The sequence below is a fragment of the Akebia trifoliata genome, chromosome 7, assembly GCF_017979445.1.
Source record: "Akebia trifoliata isolate Shusen 1 chromosome 7, ASM1797944v1, whole genome shotgun sequence".
In the NCBI taxonomy this organism is placed as follows: Eukaryota; Viridiplantae; Streptophyta; class Magnoliopsida; order Ranunculales; family Lardizabalaceae; genus Akebia; species Akebia trifoliata.
Window position 1 is genome coordinate 7637496 of NC_141381.1, and position 19280 is coordinate 7656775.

The window sequence follows — 19280 nt, forward strand, 5'->3', positions numbered from 1 at the left end:
TAAAAATGAAGCTATGGATTTTTGCACAATTTATTTTTATGTTCTGACTTCAATGGCTTTTTTAGGTTGAGCCTATCACTAAATTGAAATTAATGTAGAGACCTAGAGGGGGGTGAATAGGACTATTTAAAAATTCTTCTAAATGTGAACACTTAAGAATAAATGAATTTTTAATGAGTTTGTTAATTAGGATGCATTCACCAAATCATTCATGAGACAAGATATTTATGCAAGTTATGATCAGTCATGATGTGCATTCAGATTTGCATGAAGATAAGGAAATTTGAAACAAAAATATGAGACACGCGATTTATAGTGGTTCGACAACTGTGCCTACGTCCACTCCCAAGAGAACCCAAATTGATGGTTCTTTGGTGTTCACTAAAACTGAGGTTTTTGGTTCACCTTCAACCGCACATAGAATTTTCTGGGTTAATTCTGCAACCCTAAGATTGAGTGGACCACATCCACTCAAAATGCCTGAGTTTTATACTTCGGGAACTCAATAACCTTTATCACTCAACTTGAGTCCACAAATCAATCAAGTGCTTGATTTTGAAGAAGAAATCAAGTAAACTATTACAAGAGTATTTTTGAAATTTAAAATACAAACAATCAAACTCACAGTTATGACGATTGAGGTGAGTTTGTTATTCTTTAGTTCTTCATTACTTCCTTCATCAATGGCTCCTTACTTAGCTCAATGTTCGAATGTAACTCTTAAAGGATGGAGTAAGTGAAGCTTGGTCAACTCAGATGAGGTAGCTTGATATGCATGGTTTCGACTTCACTTCATGATTCTTCTTACTTCGTTAGGCCTTTTGAAGTGTGCTTATTTGCTTGGACTGAATTTAGAAAATGTTGATCAACAAAAATGAAGCCTAGAGCTTTTCTTTTATAGGAACAGCTCTTAACGGCTTTCTGTCGGTGACACCTGAATCCCGTCGGTGGCACGACCAAACATAACGGTCGAAAATCTTACCGTTGAACATTTTCGGAGTTTTGTCTGTGGAACCTCCAAGAGTCATCGGTGGGACCGATGAGCATTGTAACGGTGGAACCAGCAGAACTATGCTTCTGCCACCGAACGATAATTCCTCAATTAGTTCTGGCGGTGGGACCGACAAGATTGTGTTTTTACCACCGATAGAAGATATACCGTTTTAATCTGTCGGTGGATAGCGGTGGGACCGACAAGTTGTTCATCGGTAGAACCGATGACCATTTTGTCGGTGGAACCGACAGATTAAAGCTTCTACCACTGATAGAAAATATCCCATATTGTTCAGTCGGTGGCTGGCGGTGGATCCTTCACTCCTGCCGACAGCTTCTGATTTCTTTGAGATAGATCTGTTCTGATGCTCCATGAGTGAAGATGTCCCTTGTCCTTGATTGGTTTTGATATACTATGGATTTGTCGTTGAGCAATGCATACGAATAATGTTTTCCAGTAGTTACAACATGACAACACACGACTAATCTTGGAATTGACAAAATATGGTACTAACATAAATAACTCCCCTAGGAAGCAGCACTCTTGTGCACAAAATTCCTGCACTATGCTTCAAACTAAGTACATCTATTTAATCTTGGCTTTAATAATCCCTTTTATTAAAAATGGTCCGCATACATCTTCATAAGGGAAGAATAAATTAGACACAGCTAAAATGTTCTGCATATTGATTGGGCATAAACATATTTGATAAGCACTTTTGTTTACATTTGAAATTAACTATTACATCTTGATGAATATCATTAAAAAAAAACAATTAAATTAATGAGTAATATAACACTTTTACTTACATTTGAAATTAATTTTTACATCACAGTTCATATATTAGGGGGTGAAGAACTGCATCATCAAAGGTTAGGGTAAATCCCAACTAAGTTGGCACCTACTCCCTTTATCAATCATTTGCATAACTCTACCCCAATTTAGTATTGAAAGGCATAAACACAAAAGAAATTGAATCGTGCCACTTAAAATGCTGAACACAGATTGTTGGCCTTGATGAAGTAATTTTGTTGGATGAGGCTGGTGGGACCATTGCGTCTGTTCCGCTTTGCTTCAGATATCTACATGTGTGAAGTTCGAAATCCCTTCCTTCAAATGCATCATTGATGGAAGGCCCTCCCACTTTAGACCTTACAACTGATTTCCTCATTACACGATGCCACGAGTGGAACAAAATTCATGGATGTGTTGAAATAAAATTATACACAATTAAATGTGCAACTCATTATACAAACGATGCTTAATGGAAAATTTGAACTAGTTAAAGAAGGAACGAGAAAGTAATATTTCCAACCTGAGCAAAAGAATCACTCAAAGAATGTGCAGGATCAGTTGAGACTACAATTGTTGGGCGAATTTCACAGCAAGGGAAGCATCACAACTAGTCTGTCCAACACCACCCTTCCCACCCAACATATGATGAGACTGTCGTTGTTCTTCTCACCGGAGTTAATAATAATCTTAGTTTTACCTTACTTGTAGGGCAAGTAGGGGATCGAACCCAAGAGAAAGGAGGAATAGAGCTAAGCTAAGAAGATAAAATTCAAATTAACTAAAAGGAATTAAAACTGTTTTTCTTTGTATTTTTGAACTTATAAGAAGATGTAAAATTGCTAGAAAATAAACTAAAGTAAATGAAATTAAAAGCAAGTAAACTTATGAATTAAAACACCATTGGAGGTGGATCTACCTAAAACATGTTAATGAGTAATTTCTAGTCTCTCTAGCCTTTTTATAACTCAATCATAAGGGCTTGGTGTTAGCTCCTTAGATCGGAAAGTTTTGCAATTAAAATGAAATAAAGGAACAAAAATAAAGTAGAATTTCTTGAAAACTTCTTACTACAAATTATCTAATTTAAGCATACTTTATCTTGATCTAATCTAAGCATAAAGTATCTATATTAAGAATAAAATGTGCAAGAAACTTAAAGAGAATTCATAAGCATTTTAAATAAAAGAAAGGCATAAAATTAGAAATAACACAAGAACTTGCTCTAGGCTTTTCCACTCTCCAATGGAGGGGAACTTAGCCTAATGTCATTGCAAGAGAGGGGGAAGACAAGAGATGAAAGAACTTTTCTTCATTTCATGGAGAAAATTACAACTTCTTCTTCTTCTACTTCTTACAAGACTAGCTAACCAAAAGAAAATAACTAGAAAATGAAAATACAAAAAATAAGAGAATAGGCAAAGAGCCTTAGATTAAAGGAGTCTTGGATAAGAGAACCAAGATGGGACACTTTCTCTAGAAATGAAGGCTCTATTTATAGAGAAAAATGTGTGTAGAAGAGTCTAAAAGTAGCCTCCACTTTTCTTTGCACAAAAAGACAAAAGAGGAGAATATGAGTTAAGGATTAGGGCATTCCAAAGGATTAGGGCATTCCAAAGTGTTAGGGCATTCCAAAGTGGGCTCAAATGCTTTTGCCTTGAGATTTTGATTCCAAATGTTGATTTTCTGCACAAGAAACACACGTAATTAGATTTATCTAGTAAATGAATTTATTTATATATAATTAAGCCTAATTAACATGCAACGTGGTGGTTTGAGGCTTATCATGATTATTATCTTAATATAGAGAAATAGGTACAAAAATCAAGATAAATATCTAGAAAATGTGCGTATAATTGAGTGTTTGGAGACACTCATCACACCCCCAAACTTACCTTTATGTAGTCCCTAGAAAATAAAACTGCCACTTTCGTAGGCACCTCGACTGCATTTAGCGAATACAGCAAGCCCTTGAACCGCTAGGTTACCCCTAGTGGACGAGTTTGACTCGTGAGGGTTTGCAGAAAATATACCCACAAAATTTGAAAATAACTTTGAAGTAAAAATAGTCAAAATCAAAACTTATATTGAAAAGCACAAGTCTCTTTTTTTTTTTATTTTGTCAATCAATTAAAAGTACTGCTTGGTATAGAGTCCCAACCCTTATTTCTCTACAACAAAATTTAGACTTAAATTGACCTTTGAGCGATAGTGATTCTAACTTAGAAATTTAAGAGATTCGATTTCCCAAAATGAGTTTCAACCTTCTAACTACTCAAGAATAACTGGAGTGACTTAGGGTTTAATTCTAAACTTAGCATCATGTCTGGGGTAGTGAGAAGTGTGGATATTCACTTTAATACCTCTAAGGGGCTTTATCTGTGATATTCCAGTATACTCACATTTTTACACTTGATGGCTTTCACCCTACTAAAACTTTACATAAACTTTTGGATCTTTGACTTTTTCTTTTTTTTTTTTTTTATTTTTTTTTTATATTACTTCTTCACTATTTTTCTAAGAAAAGTAGGCAGCCCTTTTCACGGTACCCAGTCTAATTCAATGGTTGTTGTACAAGGTGTATACAATCCAGTTCTGTTTTTCTTCTAATCAACCAACCAATTGAACAAGGAAGTCAAAGTTCATCAAACCTAGTTTTTCCTTAAACTCTAGGTAGAAAGAAGGTAACAAGCTCTTTTAATACAATCTAGACTCTTGGTAACCTTATTAGAAGTGACTATAAACCAAAAGATAACTTTGCTCTAATTTTTGCCTAAGAGAAACATAAATGGGGACTCCAGATCATAGCTTCCAATGAAAGACTGATTAAATATTTTCACTAAGTGCTTAAAAGATATAAGCTAAGACTTTGAGAAAAATACAACAAAGTTGCCAACCAAATATTTTTCAATTTTTTTTTTTTTGTATAAAAGAAGAAAATAATATGTGGAAATCCAACCCATACACCCCCAAACTTAAACATTATATTGTCCTCAATATTTCAAAATATACATGCAAAGGTAAAATTGAAATTGACAAAATGAAATGAAGTGGGTTAGATAGCACCTGAGAAAGACCTTATAGTCCTGTTGATATTTAACACAATGTCCCTTGAAGTGCATGGATTGCCTCCCAAAAGCGCTAAGTTTAACGTCTTTAGCTAGACGAAAACATAGTTAATTTTGATAGACGGGATCATCGAGAAAAAGAACTTCCTCCTGCGGAACATACTCGAGAAACGGTTGAGACGTTGGCCATTCACTTTGAAAGTGGATCCGTCCTTAGGATTAAGGACTTCAACAGCACCATGGGGGTAAACTGTTTGGATAATATATGGGCCAGTCCATCGAGACTTAAGTTTTCCAGGAAAAAGGTGGAGTCTATTATCATACAACAAAACTTTTTGATTAGGAATGAAATTCCTCCTAAGAATGTGCCTATCGTGAAAGAATTTGGTACGCTCTTTGTACTTTTTGGCACAATCATACGAGTCATTTCTAATCTCTTCTAACTCGTCTAATTGTAACTTTCGCTTCTCACCGGCTTTATCAAAATCAAAGTTGAGGCGTTTGATCGCCCAATATGCACGATGTTCTAGTTCTACAGGGAGATGGCAGGCCTTGCCAAAAACTAACCGGTAGGGAGACATCCCTATGGGTGTCTTGAATGCAGTTCTATAGCCCAGAGTGAATCACTCAATCTCAAAGACCAATCTTTCCTTGAAGGATTGACTGTTTTTTCTAAGATAGTCTTTATTTCCCTGTTAGAAATCTCCACTTGTCCACTTGTTTGTGGGTGGTAAGGTGTGGCAACCTTATGCGTTATGAGGTATTTCTTCATCAACGCAGCAAAGATCTTGTTGCAAAAATGTGAGCCACCATCACTTATGATAGCTCGCGGAGTACCAAATCTTGAAAAAATCGTCTCCTTGATGAATTTTATCACAACCTTGTGATCGTTAGTTCTACATGCCACAGCTTCGACCCATTTTGACACATAGTCAACGGCAACTAGGATGTATTGATAACCCTGGGAGATAGGAAAAGGTCCCATGAAGTCTATACCCCACACATCAAAAATTTCGATGATCAGTATAGGATTTTGAGGCATTTCATTTCTCTTAGAGATTTTTCCTAATCTTTGACATCTATCACAAGATTTGCTAAACTCGTAGGCATCATGAAAAATACTAGGCCAGAAAAAACCGCATTGTAAGATTTTCATGGCGGTCTTCTTACCACTGAAGTGCCCTCCGCAGGCATGATTATGGCAAAACTCTAGGATACTGACTTGCTCATAGGTTGAAATACAACGTCTAATGATTTGATCGGGACAATACTTAAATAAGTATGGTTCATCCCAGAAATACCATTTTATTTTTGACAAAAGACGAAGTTTCTCTTGACTAGTCATTTTGACTGGGAATTGACCTGTAACTAGGTAGTTGACAATGTCCGCATACCATGGAGCATTGGCTTGAGAGATTTGCATAAGTTGCTCATCAGGAAAGGATTCAGAGATGGGTAAGGATTCCTCGGATGGCTTGTTAACTATCCTAGACAAGTGATCAACTACGACATTTTCTGCCCCTTTTTTGTCTCGGATCTCGAAATCAAACTCTTGTAGAAGTAGAATCCAACGGATTAATCTTGCTTTAGCATCTTTCTTTGATAGAAGGTACTTCAATGCTGCGTGGTCTGTGTAGATCACAACTTTAGATCCTATAAGGTAGGGGCGGAATTTTTCAACGGCATAGACCACTGCTAGCATTTCCTTCTCCGTTGTAGAGTAGTTAAGCTGAGCATCGTTAAGGGTTTTACTAGCATATTGGATAACATGAGGTTGTTTTTCAATTCGCTGACCCAAAACAGCGCCTATTGCATAATCTGAAGCGTCGCACATAACTTCGAATGGAATGCTCCAGTTTGGAGGTTGAATAATAGGTGCCGAGGTTAATTCGGACTTGAGCTTGTTGAACGCAGAAAGACATGACTCTGAAAAGTCGAAAGGAACATCCTTTCCCAATAGCTCACATAAAGGCTTCGAGATTTTCCCGAAATCTTTAATGAATCTACGATAAAAACCCGCATGGCCTAGGAATGACCTAATTTCTTTGACCGTCTAGGAGGTGGTAATTTTTCAATTAGACCTACCTTTGCCTTATCTACCTCAATCCCTTTAGAAGAAACAATGTGCCCTAACACAATCCCCGATGTTATCATGAAATGGCATTTTTCCCAATTGAGGACTAGATTGACCTCTTTGCAACGTTGAAGGACCAAAGTCAAGTAATCGAGACATTCCTAATGATTCTCATGTGCCCATATCATCATGATTCATAACTACCCATCATTATTTGTGTCTCTGTCCAGAGTCAAGACATGTGTCGTGATCAACAGAGCCTCATCACAACTAGTTTGGGTCAGTCATACATATGAGGTAAGTTATTTGACTATATGAATTTTAAACCAGTCATGATCAAATAATAGGGGATAGACATTTATTAATTTTATCTCCCAATATCTACTTAATTAATTAATTAGCCCATTAAACAGAATCCCAAGAATTTAAGCATCATTTCAAAACCTGAATCATTTACAACTTACATTTATGAGATGTTTCTTATGATGATCTTGTATGGTATTGTATATATCCTTTAAACTATTCCAGGAACCACCAATACAAGACAAAAAATAATTTAATTAATTCTTCTACATTCTCAGGATAGAAAAGAAAGATTAATAAAACCCATTTTCCAAAAAAACAACAAAAATCGACAAGGGTAAAGAAAAAAAAGAAAAACAGGAAAAAAAAATAATGATAAGAAGAGGGATTCTGTAACAACAAGAACCCCCCCCCCCCCCCCCCAAAAAAAAAAAAAAAAAAAAAAAAAAACCAACAATTTCTTTCAAATCGTTTAAGTAAAAAAAAAACCATCCACATTAGATTTCAAGTTCAACAACTATAATAAATAAATAAAAATCCAATCGATTTTCGTAAGAATTGAAAGTGAAAAAAATACCTGTTCGATGTAACTTGAGAGAGATTGATGGCGACGATGAGAGAGGGTTGAGAGAGAGAGATGATGATGGCTCTGAAGATGACAAGATCTGAAGGTAGTTCGAAATATAACTTGAGAGAAAGATCGACGACGATGGCGTTGGATTGTTCGAACTAAAACTTGAGAGAGAGAGAGAGAGACAGAAAGAGAGAGATGGTAGGTTTCGTTCTAACTAAAACTTGATTTAGAGAGATAGAGAGAGGGAGCGAGTTTTGATTTCGAAGAAGAGGGAGAGAATTACAGGTTGTGTAAGTTCTGAAACTGGTTTTGGTTTCTGATTGAAGAAGAGAGGTGTGAGGGATTTATGAAAGAATAAGAAATTAAATAGAGGGGTGATTGTAATTAGCTTAATTTTATAACTTAAAACCGTAAATCTCTGTTTCAACCGTCGGATGCCACTCAATCCACCGCCCAAAAAAAACTTGGCAAGAAGCTGGTTAAAGTTTAGGGCTGCTGAACCATATATATATATAACAACAAGTACATCTCATTAGCTTACATAACTTGTCAATCAAGTGATTTGTTTGTTACTTTGATGATCGCACATGACTTTTGACTATGTGTTTTTATTTGAACTCATCCAATACTTTGGTTAGATATTTTCACCTCACATGTCACTTTAAAATCTCATAATATTAAAATTTTGTAGAATGTCCACTAGGTTTGTTTCATGAATTCTAATTGTTTCTGTTAGGGGTGCAACTTAATCCTGTTCAAACTGATAACCGAACAAAATCGAGAATTTTGAGTTGGTTTTGTTTGGTTTGGATTGATTAACGGTTCGATTTAGGGTTAAATAAATGAAGAACCAATGGGTTCAATTCGATTCTCGGTTCAAGCTTTGTAAATAACTGAATCGAACTAAATCGAGAATCGAACAAACTTACTACTTTAAAGTTTAAAATATAATCTAATATATTTTCCTTCCCTCTCTCTTGTAGTGGTGGTGTTATTGTAATGCTGGGTTGGTTAACTAACCATCCCTTTATATATATATATATATATATATATATCTATATATATATATATATATGTGATTGGTCAACTAACCATCTCTTTTTATCTTTAAAAAAAAAAAAAAAAACATTCAACAACCAATAAACTTGTGCCATGTGTACTAAAAAACAGGTTAACTCTTCATTCTTTTAACATTTTTGTTTTCAAAAGGGAGTTCAGCTTGCATACAAAGTTTTTTGGCAACCCATGGAATCGAATCAAACCAAATCGAATTAGGGTCGGTTTGGTTTGATTATAGAGCAATTTGGTTCGATTTTGATTCCCATATAATGGAATCGATATTGATCGATTCGATTCTGATTTGACTCTAAATCGAACCAACCCAAACCAAGTTGCACCACTAATTTTTGTTAAATTTTGGCATGACTCTCATTCAACAAGGACTATCATTGTTAGGGTGAGACATTTTTATTTTTTTGGAGTTATCTTTGAAATGAAAATGGTTAACCTTTTTAGAACCTTAGAAGTTAGTTAAATTAAGGCTATTTTAACTTTAACCAGTGGATCATTTTTATTGGTTTGGTACCTAAGCTTGCTAACAACCCTTGCAGACACTCAATTGAGTCAAATTAAATTATACCATAGATTCCCAATTCATTTTAGTTTGCGAGAACATAAGGTAATGTTGGAGCATGAGCCCAAAATTTGCGAATTAATTGAGTACCTATGATTTTTTTGAATTTCACAAGATGCATCGTGTATAATTTTTTAATTATCGAAATCTAATAAACATAAATATTTTGAATTTCACATTATTTAAAAGAGACCTAATAACATGACTTGCTGACGTTGTCAAATTTGAAAACCGTACTTTCCACCTCGGGATACACGTTTATGAGGAAGTGCAATTGTGCATACCGAGGTGTAAAGATCTACGATTCCAAATTTGTCACGTTAGTGAGTCAATTAAGTATGCCACGTGGTGAATTATATTATGACGACTCTTTTAAATATTGATGGTAATATAGTAATTTCGTAGTAGAGGTCTAGAAGAGAAGTGCGAAAGAGGCAAGAGACTTCTAGACTACTCTGAAACAATAAAGCTGTTTTCGCCTTCCTCCCGCCATTTCTAGGCAAACTCGAAGAATAATAAAAAATAATAAATAAATAAAAGAATGGAAGCAAAAGCGGAGCGAAAATCTCCACCATTAAACCTGCAAATGGATCCAGAAACAGCCTTAGAGTTTGTAAAGCACGGTGCCACTCTTCTTCTCCTCGACGTACCTCAATTCACACTCGTTGGAATCGATACTGAGGTAACCATTTTGATTTAATTGTAATCTTCTGTTTCGCATTTGGATTGATTTTCAGAGGTTTTTTCCCCATAAGTTTGTGTTTGCAGATGATTAAAAATCCAACTTTTACTTTTACTAATTGGTAACTTGAATATAAAATTTCGATTTCTTGGGTAACACAAAATTGGTGACTTAGGTTGATAGTTTCCCAAAAAAATACGAAAATTAGTTGGTGATTTTTTGGATTTGTGGGGAGAATCAATGGGTTTTTGAATCACACATGCACATTGATTTAAATATTATGTGGTTATATATCTTCATTTTTTTTATTATTTAATTCTTTTTTCGCAAATATAATTAGGTATTTGAAATGTCTAGAGAAGGCTGATGGAAATCTATCGAAATGTCTGTTTGCGAACTGGGCATGGGTTTTAAGGATAGATTACAGTGAATTCTTGATATAAAAAAAAGATTAAGTCTATGACTCCTCTTTTGATTTATTTTAAAGTCATATCCAAGTTCCAACAGCTGCACAATTATGATTTGAAATTAAGAATTTTCTGAATTTCAAGAGGGAGTCATTTTACTTGTGTATAAGCCTGGATTGGGCACACCTTGTTTTTCTTAACCAATTCAAAGTTCTGAAGAAAAGAACTGGTTTGCTATACATAGTTGGAACGGTATTTTTCCATTTTCTGTGAGGGTGACAACATTTTCACCATATGTTGAATTCACTTGGATAAATTTAGGATTTGCCACCATTCATGAGTGTTAGGGTATGAATGGTCACTCAAAACAATTTTTTTATTTTGAAGTACACCTTTCAAAGAAAAGTAACTCCAATGGTCAAACCATAGAGATTTGGCTCTATGGGTGAGGGGGTTTGGTTGAAGAGTGAGGAAGGCGTTAGACAGCTCCTACCCCAATCATCAAGATGTTTACCTAGTGAACTTGTCCATTTTGTAAAATTTTCGAAGCTTAAGATGGTGTATTTAAGTAAGATATGAGGAAATAAAGGTTCTAGATTAGAAAACTTTTCGATTTTAGACCCAAGCATTAGGATGATCCCATTAGTATGGGAAACCCTTGAGCAATTCTAATTTACCACAAACAATAAGTGAAAATGCTGAAAATCATATCTGTGATACAAATGAAAAAAAATCATGTTCTTGAACCTACATGGAATGCAATTTTAGTAATCACCACCAAACCCCTATCGAATCAACTTCGATTGACTTTTTATTTTTATTTTTACCGGTAGCAAGTTGAATTCATAATGGTTTCTACAGAAAAAAGAATCAACCCATTTGGAGCCCTGGCTTGAAAGATATAGCCTTTGGAAGTTGTTATCCCAACTTGCTATCGGGGTTGACAATGTGTCTTCCTTAGGTTATGGTTTTCAAACTACTCAGCTGAGCCTTTTGGTGGGCATGAAGTTGACTTTAAAATGATTCACTTCCAATTGAAATTATCTTAAAATCTTTTCTTATTTGGGAGAATCATCTGTCCAAAGTCAGCACAATTTTTTAGCTTTATCCATTGTTGAGTGGAAATATCCTTCAAGAGGACTTTGATTTGGCAAAATGAAGAGAAAGGTGATTCTATTAGGGATGCTCCTTCTAATTTTGCCTTATTGAAATATACATACACTACATGGAAGCAATTTTACCCGAAATGGTATTTAGATTTAGGTAAGGACTAAGTGCTTGACTGAAAAAAAAAAGATCCCCAATATGTTCATCTTGTCATTATTTATGAATGGTTTTGGTGAAAAACGGGTTCTAGATCTAGGATTTCCCTCCTCCAATCCACTTTTGGGTCCTTGTCCGGAGGGATTCCCCAAATAAGGTTTTACCAGTTCGTTTTGGATGGAGTCGAGGAGCTGTTTTGCACACAAGCCTTCTAGATTATTAAAATTAAAAAAGAAAGGATAAGAAAACCTAGAACATATGCCCAACTTATAATATCCCTACCTTCATTGCCTTCTTTGGGATCTTGGATTCTTCTTGGATCTTTGATCTTCAAGCTCTCAAGGGTTGATTGACAATATTTGAAAGAGATTGATGAGGTAGAGTTTTTGTAGTGTTTCAGGTCTTGGGAGAGTTGGTTGGAAGCCTTGAAGACCCCTTATTTGTAGGCTTTCTCTGAAGCAAGTAGGGCCCACCATTTGAAGCGAACTCTATTGAGTCGGACCCAAATTGGCTTTTTTGTGGGCCCCAGTCCTAAAAGATTGACGACCAATTTTTCTTCTTTGACTGTTTATCTTTTATCTTTATGGCTTGGGCAATTTGGGGTGTCTACACGCATGATCTTTTTTTTTTTTGTCTAAGGGTTAATTTAATGGTTTAGTAGGGATATCCCAAGGGATTTTGAGGATAGGTGAAAGGCTTGGTTTGGTCATGTAATTTACCTTGATTGTGGGGAAGTTGGTGGCATTGATTTACAAGTTAGGAGATCGTGCTAAAGGAGGAAAAATTTACTCTTTACTTGAATTTAGCCAATGCAAATAATGTCATTTTGTGGATGGCTTGGAAGAATGTTTTTTTTTTTTAAATGCATAGAGTTGCAAAACACCCTACACATTGAAGAATGATTTCTCCAATATTTTAAAAACCGGACCAATCATTGACTCGTATGATTGAATGGGTTGGTCCAAAGCAGTTCGATCAATGGGTCTAATTGGTTGGGACCCAAATATGAAATATTCAATAAATATTTTAGGTTTCTTCCTAAAATCAGGTAACTTTTACTTCAAAAACATGATCCGGTGTCACATGATGTAGATTACAAGGTTTTAAGAACTTTTACAAAAAAAAAATTAAAAAAACTTTTACAAAAAAAAAATTATAAATAAAAAAGAAAATTTCCCCGTAGATTTGAATGTGAATTTGAAATTATATTTAGGAATTTAGTGGATGTTCATTTTCAAAGCATGGATCAAGCCCGGAAATAATAATTTTATTTATTTATTTATTTTAAATCTGATATAGACATGAATTTTAGGGGTTGTCTTATTAAGCATGTGGGCCCAACAATTCAAATCTAACGAAGTTTGATCATTTTCCATTAGTTTGAAAGAGAATACCTAAGGTCGAGAGGGCATGTAAAGAAGGACCACTTAGCTAAGTAGTAAGACCTTGTGGAGGTTGTTCCCAAGGTCTCTTAGGTTCTAACCCCGTCTTATGTTAATATGCTAACTGTTAACTACTAACCTTACCAAGCAAAAAAAGAGAGCATGTAATCAATTTTAGAACACATGAGGTATTTCAAATATTCACCAAATTATAGAGGGGTATGTGAAAAATCACACAAAAGTTAGATAGGTCCTTTTACAAACCCGGTTGGGTCATTGGTCGAACCGGTTTAACTGGTTGAATCGGACGGGTCAATTGGTTTTTTCAAAAGTGGGTTTTTTTGGTTGACTCGACCCGTAGAAGCAAATGGGTCTGGTCCAACCTGGTCGGAGGTCACGTTTTTAAAACATTGGATCTCTCTCTCTCTCTCTCTGTGAATGGGTGAAGGTGGAATTTTGGTCCCAGGTCTTTGGTATTACCACTCACGAACTTCGCCAACTAACCAAGTTGGGACCTGCAGATATATCTTATATTTGGACAGAGGCCAACCATCTAGATTATTATTTCGCCTCTTTGTAACCAGTATATAGAAATTTTGTTATTCCCTCATCGGTTCCCTAGCATACTAACAAAGTAAATATGGGATGGTGGTTGAGAATGTAAATATACTAAGTTGTTATCCTTTTCTCGTTTGATTCGCAGATTTGTTTGGAGTCTTACTTAGTAACAACATCAAAGCCTTATCCCAAAGATTTTTGGGTTGGCTAAACAAATCTTGTTCCTTTATTCTACTCAGTCTAGAGGGCAAATTTTCTATTATTGAAAGGTAGTTTATATCTGCTTTCACTATCCTCATCCACGTACTTTGGGGTCGTCCTCTCGCTCTTTTAGAACCTTCTACTTGAGTATTTCTTGTAATTGAGGCTATAATCGGCCTTCATTAAACACATCTGAATTGAATCTCTCTTAGTGCTACTCCTACATTTTCTGAATGTGTTCGTTTCTAATTTTATCTTCCTAGTCTTTCCACTCATCCATCTCAATCCTCTTAATTAATTGACATCAGGCTTCTTAACCTCTTGACATTTATATCCAAAATGCATAAAAAGTTTTTTTTTTGGATTCATTGTTAACATGTCCTTTTAGGGCTTCTATAAAATAATCCAATTATCTGAAGCATAACTACTTTGTGTCCTATATTGCAGATGTTTTCTGTCGGTCCTATTTTTAAGGGCATAAAGATGATCCCTCCTGGTCCTCATTTTGTATATTATAGTTCCTCAAACAGGTTAGTTCCTTTACAGTTAAACTGGTCATAGGGTTTCATATCTGCTCAAGTATTCAGTGATTTATTGTTTTACAATTTTCTCCTTTTAACAATTTTTTTTTTTTTTTTTTTTGGGATAAATCCTTTCAACATGTTAACTTATTCATTAATTCTTAGGTTTTTTTTTTTTTTTTTTGACAAGTTAAATTTTCTCTACAGTTCGTTAATAATAGCTTGAAAGGTGCTTTATTTTCACCTTGCATGTGCATGGATGTTCATGATTCTACTACTGCTTAAAGTATGAATAATGATTTTCTAACTAGAAAGTCTTCACTCGGTCAATACTCGGCTGAAGTAGCATGGACACGGAACCATAGATCTTTTTCCTCGGAACACAACTCCAATCTCTTATGGGGATGTGCAGTTGTGTATCCCGAGGAAAAATATCTATGGTTCCATGTCTGTGCCACGTCGGCCGAGTGAAGACTTTCTAGTTAGGAAATCAGCACTATTAAAGTACATATTTCATCTCACTCTATTGCTTTACTGGGAGTGAAACATATTGGTGAACATGAACTTATTGGGTTGTTACTATTAGGGGTGCACATTGGATTGGGTAAATCCGAGATCCGAACCAATCCAAAGCTTCTGGATTGGATTGGTTCGGATGAAACACACCCACGGTTCGGGTATAGATCGAAGAAAAAAAAATCCGATTAATTTGGTTCGGTTTCGGATTAAGATATATAGAACCAAACCAATCCGAAAACCGAACCAATTATATATATATATATAAAATTATTTAAAAAATAAAATTTCGATTTTTTATTTCTTTCTTCTTCTTCCTGTTCAAAGAATTCTGAAAACAGAACCCTAGTCGCCGTCGTTCTCAATCTCAGTCGTCTCTCTCACTCACCTCACCTCACCACCTCGCCAACTCATCGAAAAATGAAGATTGAACTCTCTCTCTCTCTCTTTCTCTCTCTGATTCAAAAAGCTTTGATAAATCTCTGAGCTATCGATCTCTCAGACGCCTTCAATTAACGGTAAACAAATTTAAATTCTTCTCTAATGGATCTTGAATATATTTCTTATTTGTTTAGGAGAATAACATAAAATGGCCTAAATGCCATTATTTTAAACCTCAAGCCAAAACCCCTTCATTTTTCTTGGAGAATTTTTTTCATTTCAACTTATTGAACTCATCCTCTATCTCATCTTCTATAAAATCTATTGTTTTCTACTTATTGAACCTCATCTGCATCAAATTTCTTAAATGAAATATAGAAAATTTTTAATTTTTTTATTATCCCAAAGTCCACGCTTAAAAAAAGTCCTACTTGTTTTTAAGGTTTGAAGATTGGAGGAGATAGAATGTTTGGATTGAGGAAGAAGGTATCTATCTTCAATAAGTATGAGAACCGAGAACCGATCCGAACCAAGATTGGATTGGATTGGTTCGGTTCTATAGGGTAATTGGATTGGTTCGGGTTCCAATTTGTAGAACCGATCATGTTTGGTTCGGTTCGGTTCCAATTTTGCCAAAATCCGAACCATGTGCACCCCTAGTTACTATATATGTATTTCCCATTTGTAGTTGATTCTCCAATCAACATCATCTTTGATTTGATACATATGGACTGGTCTAAAAAACACCACATGAATGGACCTCCTATATTTGTTGAAGACCTTGAGGTTATAATACATCATTTCCTAATTAATGCATGAATGGGGATGTGTTGTGCTTTGTGGAAAATTGTATCTTGCAGTTAGAAATTGATTACGATAACCTAGCATTTGTCCAATAAAATTTAGGGCATGAAATGCTCAACCCGAACCCTAGCCAAGTCGGGTTAATTCATTCCTCATTAATACTAGATAATTTAGTATTGGTAAAGGTTTATATAAAGATAAGTGAACTTAAAATTAACAATTACTTTTCCTAAACATGTCTTTCAAAAGTTTAGAAAGATAAAATTATAAGCAAATTTAAAAAGAAAATAAAAACAATAAGATTAACTAAAATAATCATTTTTATTATTAATAATTGCAATTTTCAAAAAAAGAAAAACATATATCTAAAGTTGTAAATATAATCATTGTATGGCGATAGAGAATTACACTTACAACAAAGCATTAATAACAATGCAATTATTTATCTAATGAAAATAATCACACATTAGTTTTGATATATAGATAAAAAAGAGCAAACATATTGAGATATGAATTATGAGCGTAAAAGAAACTAACATAAGAAATATTTTTAAATTGTACTCATATTAAGTTCGGGTTCATGCAAATCGGGTTGGCCGATACCTATGCCTGCACCCAACCCTATTTGAGTTGGGCACTTTTTTTTGTTGCCCGAACCTGAGGCCGAACCAAAGCTGACTTTGCCCAGACCTGACCCAAGGTCAGGTTCAACCCAGAGGGTTCAGGTTTTGCTTGCCCCAGTTGCAGCCCTACCTCGTTTCATGAGTGAGCTAAAGCTTTGAATTCCTAAATAAATTCCTGAACTTAGGGTTCACTGGCAGACTAGCTGATTTTCTTAACGAGTCTCTTGAGAGAATGAGTTAACTAATCGATAGAAGAAAAAAAAAATACGAAGAAAGATTTGAGTATGTTGGAGGGGTATCCCAAACATGCTACCTGAGTTTTCGAAAGAGTAATATTTGTATTAGGTAAGGGCAATTCGGTTCGCTTCTAGGAAGATTGCTGGTATGGGGAGTCCCTTCTTAAATTTCAATTCCCGGCTTATTCTCCATTTCAGATAAGAAAAAACTTCCGGTTCAGAACTGACTTGTTCACAATCTCTAATGAAAAAAATCGTCTGATTCAGAACTTCTTGCTGTGGTCTTAAAATTCAATTCCCTCACTTCTTAATTTTTTATAAGAAAAATCTTCCAGTTCATGACTTCTTGGTGTAGGTTGAGGGTGAGATCTCTTGGAATTTTGGTTTTAGGAGGAATTTTAATGAGTGGGAAATTGACTCTTTGGTTAATGTCATAAGCCGCTTATCTGAAACCCCAATCATTCCTATGGATGAGGACTTTAGTGTTTGGGCAAAGAAACATAATAGAGTATCTTTTATCCAATATTTTTACCATTCCCTGGCCATTTTGAGTGGTTCTGCCTTTCTGACTTCCTTTATTTTGGGGGTCAGAGGTTTCATATAAGGTGCTGTTTTTATTTGGACAGCCATTCTGGATGAAATTTTGACTGTTAATCATTTTATTTCTCATGGTGTCATCATGGTAAATTTTTGTTTTTATGGAAATGGGTGACATTTCTGTTTGATGTATTTCGAGGCTCCTTTTAGGGCTTTCTTTTCAGGTGGGAGGTTTTCTGTTGGGATGAGATGTAGCTGGTTCATTATTGTTGTGGTTGTTTTTGTTTTTTCTTCCTTTTCTGTGTCTTTATAGGTATTCTCAATCTCCTGCTTTGTATTCCTTTCCTTGGTTTTAATGAATCTCTCTAAAAAAAGTGTGTTAGCAGGTAATGCTCGAGCATGGGTGAGAGTGTTGTTGAATTAGTTTTGATTATGTAGGTTGCCAAGGATGATGGTACTGAGATTAGTATTAGAGTCATTGACTTGCTCTGCATGCCAATGAGGTTACAATGTGGGGTTCAATTGATTGCTGTTCTCCAAACATTGTTATTTTCGAAATCACCCTAACAAAAGCCCAAAAAAGTAAAAGAAAAAGAAAAACTGATTTGGTTTGTGGCACTTCCATGTCATTATTGCTCAAATTTATTGGTTTGATTGAGTTTGATGATAGTTCATTTCTCACTCAATCCCATTTTCATAGTTTTTTTTCCCCATGCAGGGATGGCAACGAGTTTTCACCAATAGTTGGTTTCTTTATTGATGCTTGTTCTGCAGAGGTATGTGAGTGATTTAGTTACTTGGTTTGTTTTCTTAGCTCAAAAAATGATCTTTTCACTTGGACCAATGCTACCTACTTATCATCATTGGCTGTGTGAATATGATGTCAGTAGTGATTGTTGCAGTTCACATGATTATAATGAATTAGATAATTTCATGTGTCTAGGACCAAGTTCAAACCTTTTGTTGCAACATGTTGGGCCCCACAATCATGTCATATCGGTTAGATAATGGCAAAAATGCTGAGTTAGTGTCTTACAATAAAATACTCTAATAGTATCCACTGATCCCAGTATGGTGCAGTCAATATGCTCTAGCATCACTTGATGTATAATTACACAAGTACAATATGCAAACACACATTATATTACATGTAGCTTGTTGGAAAATGTGTTGCATGTGCAAAGGGTATTGAAATATTTGAAAATGGGTAAATAAAATTTTCTCAGGTTCATATTCAACATTCATGCTGATTTTTTTTTTCCGAATGGAGTTAATGATAATAATGTGTATGGCTCTATGCACCATCTCACTTCTCATAGCTGCAACAGGTAATTGTCCGAAAATGGGATCAACAGGAGGAGCGGTTAGTTAAAGTATCAGAAGAAGAGGTTTGTGACCATTTGGATACTCTTGCACATGTCAATTGTTGTGTTAATGATGCATATACTTGTAGATAAGAAAACAGACTGATGCCTGATGAATTTGCATCTAGTTGATTTTAACACCTCAATTTTGCAAATAATTTTTTAATACTTTTCTTAGAACAGTAAGAATATAACTTCTAAAATAAAGACCTTAATTTATGGAAGTTAACAGTTCAAAGTTTCGTTCTGTTTCGAAATGTTTCAGCCGAACATTCTGGTTTTGGTCAAGGCCAGAACGAAAGATTTACCTTGAAACATTGAATGTTTCAGCGAGACCATCTGTTTTTATCTTTACTGAAACTTACTC

At 35.1% G+C, this 19280-nt stretch overlaps 1 protein-coding gene across 4 annotated transcripts in view; it reads left to right on the plus strand.

The window, feature by feature from the left end:
* The first annotated feature begins 9857 nt into the window (after positions 1-9857).
* LOC147398155 (AAR2 protein family) overlaps positions 9858-19280 on the plus strand; it is a 32438-nt gene continuing 23015 nt past the window's right edge. The window contains exons 1-4 of one of the 4 annotated variants that reach the window (XM_086447303.1): positions 9858-10120; positions 14379-14461; positions 18250-18325; positions 18878-18937. In XM_086447303.1, coding sequence (XP_086303429.1) covers positions 9980-10120; positions 14379-14461; positions 18250-18325; positions 18878-18937 — 360 coding nt within the window. In that variant the 5' untranslated portion in view covers positions 9858-9979. The remainder of the gene's footprint in view (positions 10121-14378; positions 14462-18249; positions 18326-18877; positions 18938-19280) is intronic. The other 3 variants (XM_086447304.1, XM_086447305.1, XM_086447306.1) reach the window with 3 other exon arrangements.